The sequence below is a fragment of the Myotis brandtii genome, unplaced genomic scaffold (genome assembly GCF_000412655.1).
Source record: "Myotis brandtii unplaced genomic scaffold, ASM41265v1 scaffold191, whole genome shotgun sequence".
NCBI classification, from domain to species: Eukaryota; Metazoa; Chordata; class Mammalia; order Chiroptera; family Vespertilionidae; genus Myotis; species Myotis brandtii.
The window spans coordinates 6,261,919-6,275,665 of NW_005357115.1; the positions used below are offsets into that span (position 1 = coordinate 6,261,919).

At 49.8% G+C, this 13,747-nt stretch overlaps 1 protein-coding gene across 3 annotated transcripts in view; it reads left to right on the forward strand.

The window, feature by feature from the left end:
• PRKCE (protein kinase C, epsilon) overlaps positions 1–13,747 on the forward strand; it is a 447,587-nt gene that overhangs the window by 416,684 nt on the left and 17,156 nt on the right. For all 3 annotated transcript variants that reach the window (XM_005864780.2, XM_005864779.2, XM_005864781.2), the window contains 3 exons: positions 356–494; positions 5,590–5,778; positions 9,887–10,033. In XM_005864780.2, the coding sequence (XP_005864842.1) occupies positions 356–494; positions 5,590–5,778; positions 9,887–10,033 (475 nt within the window). The remainder of the gene's footprint in view (positions 1–355; positions 495–5,589; positions 5,779–9,886; positions 10,034–13,747) is intronic.

Sequence of the window (13,747 nt, forward strand, 5' to 3'; positions counted from 1 at the left end):
TTAGGTGATCTGCATGGTTAACTCACAAAGGCAGGGGCATATCAAGGTCTAAATAATATGAATTTCAGCACATACTGTTAATAGCTAGTTAATAGGTAATAACTGTATTACAGCGCAGCAGTCCTCGGGTTGCAGAAGCTCCTCCATCGTGTTGGGGAGTATGGAGGCGGCTTTGGGGGTTGGCCATCATGGGCGGGAGATGGGGACTGAGTTTGATTGCTGGCAGGTCAAGCCTCCTCCTCAAGACATTCCTTTCTGTAGCAGGTTTTCCTGAGATGTATGCCTCTCTCCAACTCAAGAAGACTGCATTGGGATGAGTGCAGCATTAACCGTGTGGTTCTGGTCCATCTTGCAGGGATTTGAAACTGGACAACATCCTTCTGGATGCAGAAGGTCACTGCAAGCTGGCCGACTTTGGGATGTGCAAGGAAGGGATTCTGAACGGTGTGACGACGACCACGTTCTGTGGGACGCCTGACTACATCGCTCCCGAGGTAAGACCCTGTGCAAGGGCCACCTCCTCCCGCTGCCACAGCTGAGCCAGGGCTCACCCCCATGGACTGGGCCACCTGGTGGTGCTGGGCGAAGGCTCTGGAAAACCAGGATGGATTCCAGGGAAGAAGGAGATAGGCTTGCTGATTTTTCCTTAAGGAAGTGGTGGTGATGGGGGAGAGAATGGTGGAGCAGAAAGTAACAGATCGTTCTTCAACTCTGGGCAGGTCCTCCTAAATATTTCTCTTTTATTCCAGTCCAGAACTACCAGTGGAGCTAGGACCAAGAGAAATTTGTTGACTTGTATCATTGTTTTTACTTCTAACCAGAATAAAGGAGCACCATTGATAAAGGCGGCAATGAACTTAATCAGCTATAATTTGCCTACAGGAAAACCAGGAGTAATTTGCCATTTCTAGTGTAGTGGTGATTCTACATAGGGAGCAGACAGGATCGAGGAGGAGGAGGAGGAGGAGGAAAAAGAAGAGATTAACTGCCTCATTATAATGGAGATCAGAGATGTTCATGTCGAGCCTCACCAATGGGATGCCTTTTGTGAAAGTTGTTTAGATGTCTTATTCATCATAAAGTGTTTGTTTGCCTTGAGTTTCTCCAGATCAAGCATGCCCAACTGAATAATACCTAGTGCAGCGGTTCTCAACCTGTGGGTCGCGACCCCTTTGGCGGTCAAACGACCCTTTCACAGGGGTCGCCTAAGACCATCCTGCATATCAGATATTTCCATTATGATTCATAACAGTAGCAACATTGCAGTTATGAAGTAGTAACGAAAATAATTTTATGGTTGGGTCACAACATGAGGAACTGTATTTAAAGGGCCGGAAGGTTGAGAACCACTGACCTAGTGCGATATGATTCAGATTTAAGACATAGCCTATCATACATACTTAATAAAAATGGTCTTGAGGGTTGTGACACATGGAAGATGGTAAGAAAGCATCAATCCCCATTAAGCATTGCCCATGGTGGATAGGTGTGTTAGAACACTTAGATTCCCTTTCCTTTCAGTGGGCATTGTTTGAGCACCTGCTAGGCACAAAGCAGTGTGGGAAGAAATAATAGACAATGGTCACTCTTCTAAAAGAACTTTTGGTCTAGAGGGAGTGACAGGTAAGTAAACAACTAATTAAGTAGAATCAGTAGGTACAAGAAACACAAGATGGTATCCTCAGGGATCAGGGCAGGCTTTCTGGAGCACCTGGTGAATGATTTGAGTTGTAAAGAATTAGCAGGATTTCCTTTGGTGGTGGGGGTGGGGAACATTCCTGAAAACAATAGGGAGGATTGAGTGGGGTGGGCAGGGGAGGAGGTTCAGCATCCCTGGGCTATGAATCCTTTAGGGTAGGAGCTTTGTTTCTAATCTGGGTACTTCCCAGGTTCAGCCCACAAATCTAGCTCTTAGTAATGGTTTGTTGAGTGAATATATGAATGAGAACTTGGGACACTCCAACATGAGCAAAGACAAAGGGATAAGAACATTCTTGGCCTTTTTAACGAAAGGAAAACAGTGTAGCTAGAACAGGATTTCTTAGTGCTCTTAGCCATGAATGAGATTAGCATAAAGGACTAAGGAAGATGGTCTTTATCCTGTGGGACCTGTGGACCCATTAAGGGCTTCCCAGTGTGGAAGGGTCATAATCAGAGCTGTCCCAGGAAGTAGATGGGCATCAGCCGTGTGGATCAGAGGGCAGAGTGAGAGGGAAGGACAGTTGAGAGACGGCCTGGGGAGGGTCTGGGAAGTGAGAATCAAGTAATAGGTAAGTTCTCATTAAAATGTTTGCCTTTTAAGAGATTGGAAGAGTAGAGATTTCAGTCAGTCTCTGCTAGTGTGTTCCCTTAGCAGGAATAGTAGGAATTTAACTTTCAAGGAGAAATCAGTGAGAGCCACGGCTCTCAACTGGGACCCGCTCTTCAGTATCTTCCTCATTCATCCTTTATCACCAGAATGCTTGGTTCCAGTCCCTCTGAGTTGATGCCAGAGTCAAAGGGTTGACAGCCTAGTGTAGTGTTAAGGACCCAGCCCGACAACCATTCACTTTCTGATGAACAAAACACCCACACAACTTCCATGGAAGACACTCCATTGGCGAGACTCACAATGAACAACTCTGACTTAAGAGGCCCAGACACTCTTCCTTCCCATCTACACTTGCGCCCACTCTTCAGAATCACCACTACATGTGAAATGTAGTCCCTGGTCTTCTGTGGTCAAGTTACAGCTGATAAAGATGCTGCTTCCTTCAGCAAGGGCTGCGGAGAAGGTTCTGTGGAAGTAGACCTCTAAAGCCCTTAGCACCGCAGGCACTGGCTAATAAATGGGGCTCCATTGTCTCTGCTGCTGGGTTGTGCACTCAGGTGGGCAAAGCATAGACCTGAGAGTTGAGATCCCAGGCCAGATTTGACCACTAATGCCCTCATGTGACCTTGATTGAGTCACAGAATGTTTTGACCCCCGGGTTCTTCACCTTTCAAATGGGAATAACAATTCCTGCCCTACTCACCTCATCAAGCCAATTTGAGAATCTAATGAGATTAAAGCATGGAACATGAATATGCTTCAGAAATCGTAAGCCTCTATTCAGAGAGGAGGAGCTGGGAGGTGCCAGGCTAACCTGAAACCAGAGACACCTTCTGAGGCACTAGCTCTGCCCCAGGGCTCTTCCCACCATGTGCCCTTGGCTAACCCCCATCACACCCCCTCTTCTTTCTCCACGCCCAGCCCCCACTCCCCAGGGATGGCGGCTAGCCCTGGGTAATGCTTGATGTCATCAGACCCAATGCCTCTCCTTCTCTTCTACCCCAGCTTTGACCCACTCCAGGGGTTGGCTGCCGCACTGGGTGCCCTCCCATGGCGTGCAAAGCCTTGCCCTTCTCACCAGCTTCATCGCAGATAATTAGGGCCAAGCCTAAAAGGAATTTTATAAAAGATGCCACCCAAATGGGAAGGTTCTGGAAGAGGCTTGGGAAGGGTGGGCAGGGCCACTTTGTGGTTCCCACAGCGCCATCCTATCTGAGCATATACAGGCCACCTGGAGGCCACTTCCCCATCACCCTGCTGAGGCTTAGAGCTCAGTTGAGCCACCTCCTAGAGGCTGGAGGGTGGCCTCCTTAGCACTCAGAGTCCCCTGAGCCAAGGAAAGAAAGGAGTGCCCAGTAAGGCACACACAGTGGGCACATGTGACAGCCAGTCTCCTGAGTGTTGGAACTGGGCTGGTCTCAAAAGAATTCTAGGGCCCATACCACCTGCTTACTTATAGATGCCCTAGGGCAGGGGTCCTCAAACTACGGGCCGCGGGCCACATGCGGCCCGCCGAAAACATTTATCCGGCCCGCAGGGTGTTTTTGCCGCCACTGCCTGTCCTGCTTAGCAGCCAACTTGTCCCGGGCCCGCAGTGCACATGTGTGGAATGTCTGAGGGACAGTGAACTGGCCCCCTGTTTAAAGTTTGAGGACCTCTGCCCTAGGGAGACAGTTGACCATGAAAAAATAACTAAAATCATGGTAGTATGTGGGAGATGCCTGCAAATCTCAGGGACAGTAAGGGCCTTAGGGCAGGAGAAAAAGAGAGACCCGAGAAAGATTTCTGGAGGAGATGATGGTGAGACTCAAAGATTTCTTGAAGGACAGAAACTGGCAATCCTGTAGTGAGACAGGTTGGGCTGCTGTATTTTTCAAGGTTGGGGGAGGCACTGGTTTGGGCTTTGGCTTTGGCTTTGGAACAGAACAGCATTACTGGCTCCTCAGGCCAGTGGAGCCTGTAACTCTGATCTCTAACAGATACCACATGCTAACCCCTGAGCTAAGATACCAAAGGTACTGACCAAACACATTACCCGCCCCAAATCATTTAGAGTTGACTGTATTTGCTTATATTCCTTTTCATTTAAATTAAAAAGATTCCTAGAACTTGATTTTACTATTTTCAAAATACAGGCCTTCTTACTTAATCCTAAATTACCTATAACCTCTAGAAGGGGGTTTGGAGAAAGCCCATATCCTGGGGTTCAGCCTCCTCTGGCTGTCTTGAAATCTGAGGATTGAGCTGGAGTTATGTCCTGGGACAAGCTATCAGAAGTCACCTGTCTGAGGTGTCCTGCAAGCTGCAATGATTAGACATGGCCTTTGCTATGTGGGGCACCTCAAGTTAAAAGAAGGGGGCCTGGGGCTTTCTAGAGGTAGGTAAATGAGGGGTTCATCAGCACCCCAGTGTTGTGGGTGGGAGTCATGAGGACATTGGAGATGGGTCTTTCCTTGGAATATGCAAGAGCAAAGTGGTCCTTTATGATTAGAACACAGAAGAGTCGGGAGATTGACTCTAGTTTCTTTTCCAAGAGCACGGGGCTCAGGTAAGTTCAACATTGTGGCCGGTTAAAGGAGACTAAGATTCTGCTCACCTTTCACTCCGTGAGCCATGCCTTGGACGAGTGTGAGGCCGGAGACCTGGACTCTCTACATGCAGCCACTGACAGCTGCTTGTGTCCCTCTTAGTCTGCGTCTTGCTCCTCTGACCCTGATCTTAATGTCAAAAATATGTTTTTTTAAAAACTTGACTATAAACACAAGTCAGAAACTTCATCTGGGGCTCAAACAAAGAACCAGAGAAGTGTCCCCGCTGGAGGACAGACTAGAGCAGTGGTTCTCAACCTTCCTAATGCTGTGACCCTTTAATACAGTTCCTCATGTTGTGGTGACCCCCAATTTCATTGTTGCAAATTGAACATAATTAAAGCATAGTGATTAATCACAAAACAATATGTAATTATATATGTGTTTTCCGATGGTCTTAGGCGACCCCTGTGAAAGGGTCGTTCGACCCCCAAAGGGGTCGAGACCCACAGGTTGAGAACCGCTGGACTAGAGGAATTGACCTTGGAGAGTTGATGGTTGACTCCCAACAGAGTGCCTCCCAAACTCAATTGTCACTGAATTCGTTGATGTAGAGTGACCTGGGGCTCTGCTCTGTGGAGGGGCAAGCTGGAAATTGGGGTTCAGCTCTGCCCAGGGGCGCTTGTGGCACAGGCGTGGCCGCAAGCAGGCATCTCTGCTGGGCTCTGACGCCGCCCGTCTCCTGGTCAGATCCTGCAGGAGTTGGAGTACGGCCCCTCTGTGGACTGGTGGGCACTGGGGGTGCTGATGTATGAGATGATGGCTGGACAGCCCCCCTTCGAGGCTGACAACGAGGACGACCTGTTTGAGTCCATCCTCCACGACGACGTGCTCTACCCCGTCTGGCTCAGCAAGGAGGCCGTCAGCATCCTGAAAGCTGTGAGTCCTTGCCCTGCACCCATGTTCCTGCTCCCCTGGCCTTCCCACCATCTCTATTTCTTCTCACTCTGCCCCTCTCTCCTCCCTCCCTGCCCGTTCCCCCCTTTCTCCCTTCCTCTCCCTGCCTCTCTGGGTCCCACCTCTGCTCCCCTCTGAGAGGAAGGTATTGAGAGCTGCCACCACTGCGAGGCCAGGCCCTGTTCCAGAGGCTGCTGCTGAGAGAATGGCCCTGGATGAATTGCTTTGCTTGTGGGAAAAGGACAGTGTGTGTGTGTGTGTGTGTGTGTGTGTGTGTGTGTGTGTGTTTCCTGGGGTTGGGGGTTCTGTGCCCCTCGGTGTCCTCCAGGGAGTGTTTCAATGGAGCAAAACCAACTCAAATTGCTCTGGGATCACCCCAGCTGCTTAGGCTTTGGGTGAACCCTCCTTCCATACCTGCCACCGTGGCCTGTGATGGGGAAGAGGGAAGAGGAAGGGAGGGAGGGAGGGAGGGTGGAAGGACCCTGTGCACCTGTGTCCACGATGGCATTACTGTGGCTGAGGAGCCGGTCAGAAAAGAAGTGTCCACTCAAGCTCTATGCAGCCACGCTGGATTCAGACACGTAACAGAGGGACAGTCCCCGCCCCTATAGATAATCCCTCACATGTGAAAACGCTTAGTGCTTGCTCAGGGCAGCCATTTCTACAACCTAAGACACTTGTACTGAGGCAAATAAGTGATTACCTACCGCCCTGGGAAAGCCGTGGAAGCTGAGGCTCGGGGATGCTCAGCAGGCCAGTTTCCTTCCCCTGGGCTGAGGCAGGACTGTGGCAACAGCCCGGGAACCGGGATGTCAGTGCTGGCTTCTTTCATCCGTCAGAATCCGCTCAGAAGTTCAGTAGTTGGCATTCCACAGCCGCAAAATTCACCACATCCAAGTACCCTCTCTACCATGCTTTGCTTTTCTTGTTCTTTTAGTCGTATCCCAATATTTACTAGTTATATGTAGTTTACAAAAAAAATTATATCCCTATCATAAATGGAAAGTCAGTATCACTTGCCATAACTAATGAACATAATTCATCATATGAAAATGTCAAAAAGATCTCAAATTACTTTGTAGGTGTCTGGGGGGACACATTTCATATATAGGAAAATGCCACATGGGAGCATGTTACTTTTTGCTGTAGCTGGGGTTTTTTCCTTCCTCTGTCCCCCATCTCATTCTTTCCCTCCCTACCTTTCTCTCCCTCACTCTCTCCCTTCCATTACTTCATTCAGCTAATATTGAACTACTGTGTGTGGAGGGCCTCCAATGTGCCGGGCGTTGTGCTAGATGTTAAGTGTGTGTTGGTGAACCTAACAGCCATCGACCCTTCCAGTAGAGCTTACGGCCCCACGGGAGAAGGTGGGCAATAAATAGAAAGTACATCCATACATGGACCTAGTTGGGATAAGATCGGTGAAAGCAAATAGAGGATGTGTATTCACTCATTCATTTTTCAGCACATGCTTATTGAGCATCTCATATGTGGCAGGCCCTGTGCCAGGTGCTGGCTAAGGAAATCCCCAGGCAGCCAGGACACCATCCCCGCAGAGCTGGTCTCTCACCCCAGGCTCTGAACACCAGCCCAGCACACCTGCCTCTGCCCCCCGGCCAGCACCCCCGCTGACCCTTTCATTTGGATGACCCAGAGCAGCGTCAGTGTCTGGAGATATTTTTAGTTGTCACAGCTTGGAGCAGGGGATGCTACTGGCACTGGTGTGTCCAGGCCAGGAATGCAGCTAACATCCTACAATACACAGGAGGGCCCCTGGGACAAAGAAGTATCCGGTCCGAAATGTCATTAGCACAGCGGTTGGAAACTTTGACCTACAGACATTCAGAAGCTCGAGATAGTGTCTGTGCTGCCAGTTGGTGAGGGTGAAGGCACCGCCCTCAGGAGAAGAGCCTCTGGCTCAGGGGCGGCTTCTCTGTAGCCTCGATCCTCCATCCAACCCCTCCCGGAATGGGAGGACAGGAAGCTCAGAGGAAAAGAGGAGCCGTCTTCCCCTCCCTTGGCCTTGGAATGCTTCACTTCCGCACATTATCGCTTGAGTCTTGGGCCAGGCCAGGTTTTCCATGACTCTGGCCACTGAGTTGGGTCCGAGGGCCGCTGCCTGTGTGAAGGTGGCGCAGAACCTAGTGAGGCCATTGCATCATAGAGTTACACAGAGCGCAGCCTGTGCAGCAGTATGTGCCAGTCCTGCTGCTTCCCTCCCTCACCATTGTGCCCAGGCCCGGCCTGCAGCACATGTTCAGTCATTTCAGTGTAGTGAGTGCACCAGAGGGGCCAGGCACGGGGAGCATAGCACTGATTCCTATGTCATAGAGCTTACCAAGGGAAGGAGATGTTGACACAAATTATAATTTAAGTAAACAAGAAATATGAGGTCCCAGGTCTCCACAGAGGGGGAATCTGGGGAGGCTTCACAGAGGAGACAGCATATTGACTGGCTCTTAGAGGAAGAGCATAGGCATGAAGAAGGGCCTCTGACCAGGGGAAAAAGGATGCAAAAGGCTAGCAAGATAGACTGTGTTCAAAGCAAGGAGTTTCTGTGAGGGGTGTGGGCTTTATCTGCAGGTGATAGGAAGCCATCAGAGGTGCCAGGGGTGACCTCTGCTGACTTTGGTTAGAAAGATGAAGTGTGTTGGTACCATTCCTAACTCACATCTGCCCACCACCCTTTTACTTTCTTATCCATGGCTCTGGCCCCGCCAGTAGCAGTTGGTCTGTGCCCATGTGCTTTGGTTTCAGGGGCACCAGGCAAGAGAAAGTAGGAGGCTCTCCTAGTCTTTCTTGCTGATGAAGCCTGAAATTCTACTATTGTAGATTTATCCCTTGGATTCATAGTTTGTCCTCGTAAATACAGATTCAGCCTTCACCCTATGAATTGTCATTGTCTCTCCACATGCACACACACATATCCCTACCTTTATTATGGGTGGCTGTCAGAAATTTTTCCACTTATTAACACTAATTGTTTTTTCAAGGTTATATTGTTACTCATGGGTAGAGGCCAAGAGCAAGTATTGTTACTTGTGGGAAGGCCAGCAGATATTAATTTATCTGCTCAATTAAATTAATATTTGTCATCAGGACTGACTCATTTAATAGGAATACATTCTCCTGGGTGTGTGTGTTGGGCCGGGGGGAGGCTAAGACACCAGCCAAAAAAATGTAAAACCCATCAATGTGGTTTATATGGACAAGCATTGAGAAGCAATACGCCTTTTTCTTTTGTTTGTTTGTTTGTTTTGTGTGGGGGTTTTTTGTCTTTTGATCCACATGCATGTTTTGTGCTAGAGATTCAAATTCAAATCTTTTAAAAATGGGAGGGTCCAGGTCCAGAAAAAGGAAAGGGCCAGGGGGTGCCTTTGATAATGTACCTTAATGTGAACATCTGATCCTCTTTTTGCACTTCACAAAGGACTGTTGACCTCTCAGTGTAAATGGGTTTATCAGACCTCCGTCTCCCTGAGGAGAAGACTTGAGAATCTGAGGGAAATCAGGGAGTTAGTAAGAGCCTGAGCTTCTAATCCCACCTTGGTACTTTGCTGGCTGTTTGACCTTGGCCAAATTAATTAACCTCTCTGTGCCTCAACTACCTCACTTATAGAATAAGGATAATAATAGTAGCTCAGAGGGTTGCATTTGGCTGAAATGAATTTATACACACACACACACACACACACACACACACACACACACACACACACACTGTTTGGAATGGTGGTTGGCTAACCTCTCTGTGCTTCAACTACCTCACTTATAGAATAAGGATAATAATAGTAGCTCAGAGGGTTGCATTTGGCTGAAATGAATTTATACACACACACACACACACACACACACACACACACACACACACTGTTTGGAATGGTGGTTGGCAAATAGTAAGTTCTATATGAGTTCACAAGTACCCTGAAGGGCGAGTTCACAACTACCCTGAAGGGCGAAGGCCCTGAAAGTGCAGAAAATAGGCTAGGGAGGTGATGCTGAAGATGTTGCCTTGGCTGATTGCTGTCTTTCCCTCACAGCCAGGGCCTGTCAGGCTTTTGTCACTAATTCTATGTCCTCATCCCTGCAGTTCATGACCAAGAACCCCCACAAGCGCCTGGGCTGTGTGGCAGCACAGAATGGCGAGGACGCCATCAAGCAGCACCCGTTCTTCAAGGAGATCGACTGGGTGCTCCTGGAGCAGAAGAAGATCAAGCCACCCTTCAAACCTCGAATTGTAAGTAGGGCCCAGAGCTCCTCCCACCCCGAGGGCCGGGCCTGGGTACCATGCAGAGGGAAGATGGTCTGGGCACATCTCACAACCAAAATGACAAGGCACGAGGGAGCCAAGACGCTCCCTGAGAGAAAGTCTCTGCTGCCCTAAGAGTTTACTGTAGAAAATGTGCCACCTGCAGCCGTCATCAAGATGAGGATTGCCATGGGACACAGAAGAACATTTCTTACTTTAATGGAGATTTACTTACTTATTTTGATCAGAAGTTGCACATGGTACTAGCTCTCCATGTATGGTGGTGATAGAAGGTTTCTTTATAAATAAACAGGTTTGTTTTTTAAGTGAGTCCATTTAAAGAAAAACATTAACTAAATAATAGTCACAGTCATTATGTGGAACTAGCACAGAGCATGAAGTTGTGACTCAGTAACTGACATTTGGGGACTGTCCCCTGAGGGGCCAGATCTGTACGAGGCCATTTCCTGAGGCCACATCAGAGATCACCTGTCCCCTCTGTCCCATCTCCCTTCCAACTTTACTCCAGCCTCAGCACACACTTCTGTCCAGGCTCTTAGGCCTGTTAGGTTGATGCCAGTGGTGGTTGCAGGAGTGGGGGCAGGGCCAGGGGCGGTCAGTGAAGGGTGTTTGAGCTCAGAAGTTAGAACTAGTGAATCTGGGCTTGACGCAGAGCCAAGACCGGGTCCTGGCAGTGACCTTCTGCTGGAAGGGGACAGGGTTGGCTCTGCTCTCCTTAAAATTAGTAAGAATGTGTGTGCACACGTATGTTTGTGTGTGGGAGAGGTATTATCTTAATTCTGTTGGCTTTTAGCATGATGAGGCTAAAAATATTGGTAGCCAGCTGACCTGCATACTGGGAGTGAGGAAAGATGTGTAATATAGGAATTTACTGGGCAGAAGCCCCAATCAGTCCTGTCACCCCACCTCCTTCCTCACTACCAACTACACAGATGAGCCTCCTGTGCTCTGTGAAACTTCAGAGAGGGTTCCATTATAGTCCAGAAGGTTTTCTGAGGAGTGATTATTGATTATTGATACTGCTGTGCTTCTCAGAAATGTTACCTTAGTGCAGAGGGGTAACTCTCAGCTAAAGGGCCTGGTCCAGGCCTTAGCCAGACGCCAGCGTCCAGAGCATGGCAGGTTGACGGTCACTTGACACTCAGTCCTGTCACCATTCTTCATTTGCCTTCTCCTTTGGTTTCATGATTTTTCACCGGCTAGCACGCAGCTGGGAACAGGCTAGATTTAGGTTCACCTCCTTTCCCTGTTAACATCATCCCCACCCCTGCCCATCTCCCCCATAGCTCTGGGGCCTGCTGTGCCAAGCCTGTGCTGTGAGTGCCAGCTTGCCGAAGGCTGCCTCCTCTGCCCAGGGTCTGTGCAGGTGGCCTTGACCCTGACAAATGAGGGGAAGTAGGAACCGGAGGCCAGGCAGAGGAGGAGGAACTAGAGTCTTGATCTGAGGGTGACATGCTATTTTAGGCTTAATCTAAGTTAATCAACCCAAATAAAATTGGGAAGTAGAGCTAAGTAAAGAATCCAGGCCCTACACACAGGAACCCAGTACAAGATCAAGGACTGATCGGCCAGCGCAGGTCTACAAAATGAGTTAAACCTCAATTTGAACTTCAGGTCAACAAAACGATTTAAAGCTAAGCTTTTGGAGGGCAGGGCTGGAGGAGCAGCCCCTTCCTGTGGCAAGGAGGGTGGATAGGACAGGGCAAGCCCCCAGGGACCATCAACAAGGGGTATGCAGGGGAGAGGGCCTGGGACGGCAGAGGCAGGCAGCAGGTCTTGCTGCGAGGCCTCACTTTTGCTAAGAGGCCACACGGAAGCAAGCAGTTAGGGAGGTCTTTAATGATAAAAAGCACCAGGAAGTAAGTTTTAGGTGTGGATTCATGGAGAAGAGTCTCTCACTGACATAGAACAGACGGGAACAGTGCGCAAACCCAGCAGAGGAGAATGCCCTGAGATTTCAGGAGGCTGAGAAGCGCTGGTCCCCAAAAAGCCCTAACAGAACTGGGGTTCCTCACTGGGGCTTCCACCCTCAGGTCTGAGCTCTGAGCCAAGTGAAAGTGCAGACCAGGGAGGAGTGACCCTGGAGCAGTCCCTGCCTCCCAGAGTGAGGAAAAGGTGTGGGGCAGGTGTGAGCTTTCTGCAGGCCTGAGGGATGGGAGACAGGAAGGAAGGAACCAGGAGGCCAAGCGCGTGACCGATCCCACCTGGCCCAGACAGACAGGGATCCCCATACCGCTGTCCCTGGCCAGGAGTGCAGGTGCTCCTGTGGGCACAGGTGTGAGGGGGCCCTCAGGTACCCGTAGTAGGAGTACTTCCCTGGGTCAGGGGTTGAAACCAGCTGGGGCCAGGTGGGACTTCATCTCCCCCTGGAGCTAAGGGACTATGCTCTCCTTCCTGGGCCCCCCAGAGAACCCCCACCTGGAGCAGAGGACAATACTCTGTGTGCTTACTTTGCTGAGGGGCTCCAGTCGGTTCAGAGGCCCTACCACCCCTGGGTAGGATGGCGGTGGAAAGGGGCAGGGGCTGTCAGGAGCGCCCACCAGTCTTCAAGTGTCAGCCTTCCCGAAGCCCCACGCCATCACTGCCTTGGAAACGTCTTCTGTGCACTCACCCTCCACAGACCTCCAGAGCTATCCTCGCCACCTGGGGGCAGGGGAGAGGATGTTTATTCAGTTGGTTTCAAGCCGGTCTGAGGAGAGAATGAGAACATCTGAAGGAAGGCGCTAAAAAGGGAACCTTATTTGGCGCAACAAGGCGTTTCTGATCACATTTCCAGCGGAATGATGTCCATCCTTACAGAGTTCTCAATGACAGGTCTTGAGAGACTTAAATGATTCAAATATCTGATCACATTAAATCCGTCAGACTAGAGATTTCTCTTTGGAGAAATATCAAAATTGGGACAGAAAAGAATAATCCTCATCTGGTTAGCAGGTTGGAAAGGTGTCCCAAACCTGCCCCTAAGCTGAAAGCTCTTTCTGAAAAAGGTTAACGGCAGGACCCTGAGTCATCAGAGGGCTAGTGGATAGCAGAGGTGGATTTTAAGTTGCATTAAAGCCCACCACTCTGATGACTATACTGTACTTCTCATCTCTGAAAGCCTTGTACAACCAATGTGAAAACTCACATAAAGCTTTTATAACCCCCCCCCCCACACACACACACACACACACACTCAGGATTAGCTCTTGTGGATGCCTGGCTGGCTCAGAAACCCCCAGTGAGGATGGCTCTGGGCTCCATAAGCAGGGCCAGCCTTACCCTGAGGCAAGATAGGTCTTTGGCCATTAGAGAGACCCTGGGAAGCGGAGGTCTGTCCCCACAGAGCCATCTTCTGTTCATGGGGCAGGGAGTTCTCTCGAAGGACAGGATTTCAGAGACTTGAGGATGCATCCGGTGCCTTCAAGGAGAGCCGGGGGAGAGAGGTTCTGACAGAGAAAATGGAGGAAAGCTGGTATGGAGGCTCCCATTGGGAAGAAGCAGCCAGGCTAGTGGGTTGCAAGCAGCCATGGTCAGAGTGAGGGTCTTGCATCTTAAGGACAGACTTCAAGTCAAAGGAAAGACTGTGAGAAGGGGAGGCAAGTCTGAGCAGACATCACCAGCCTTGCGTTTGGCGGTGGCCTTGAGAAGGCGGTGCATGACTTAGCAGGCAAGGAAACCAGGTGCAGACACCTGGTCTGG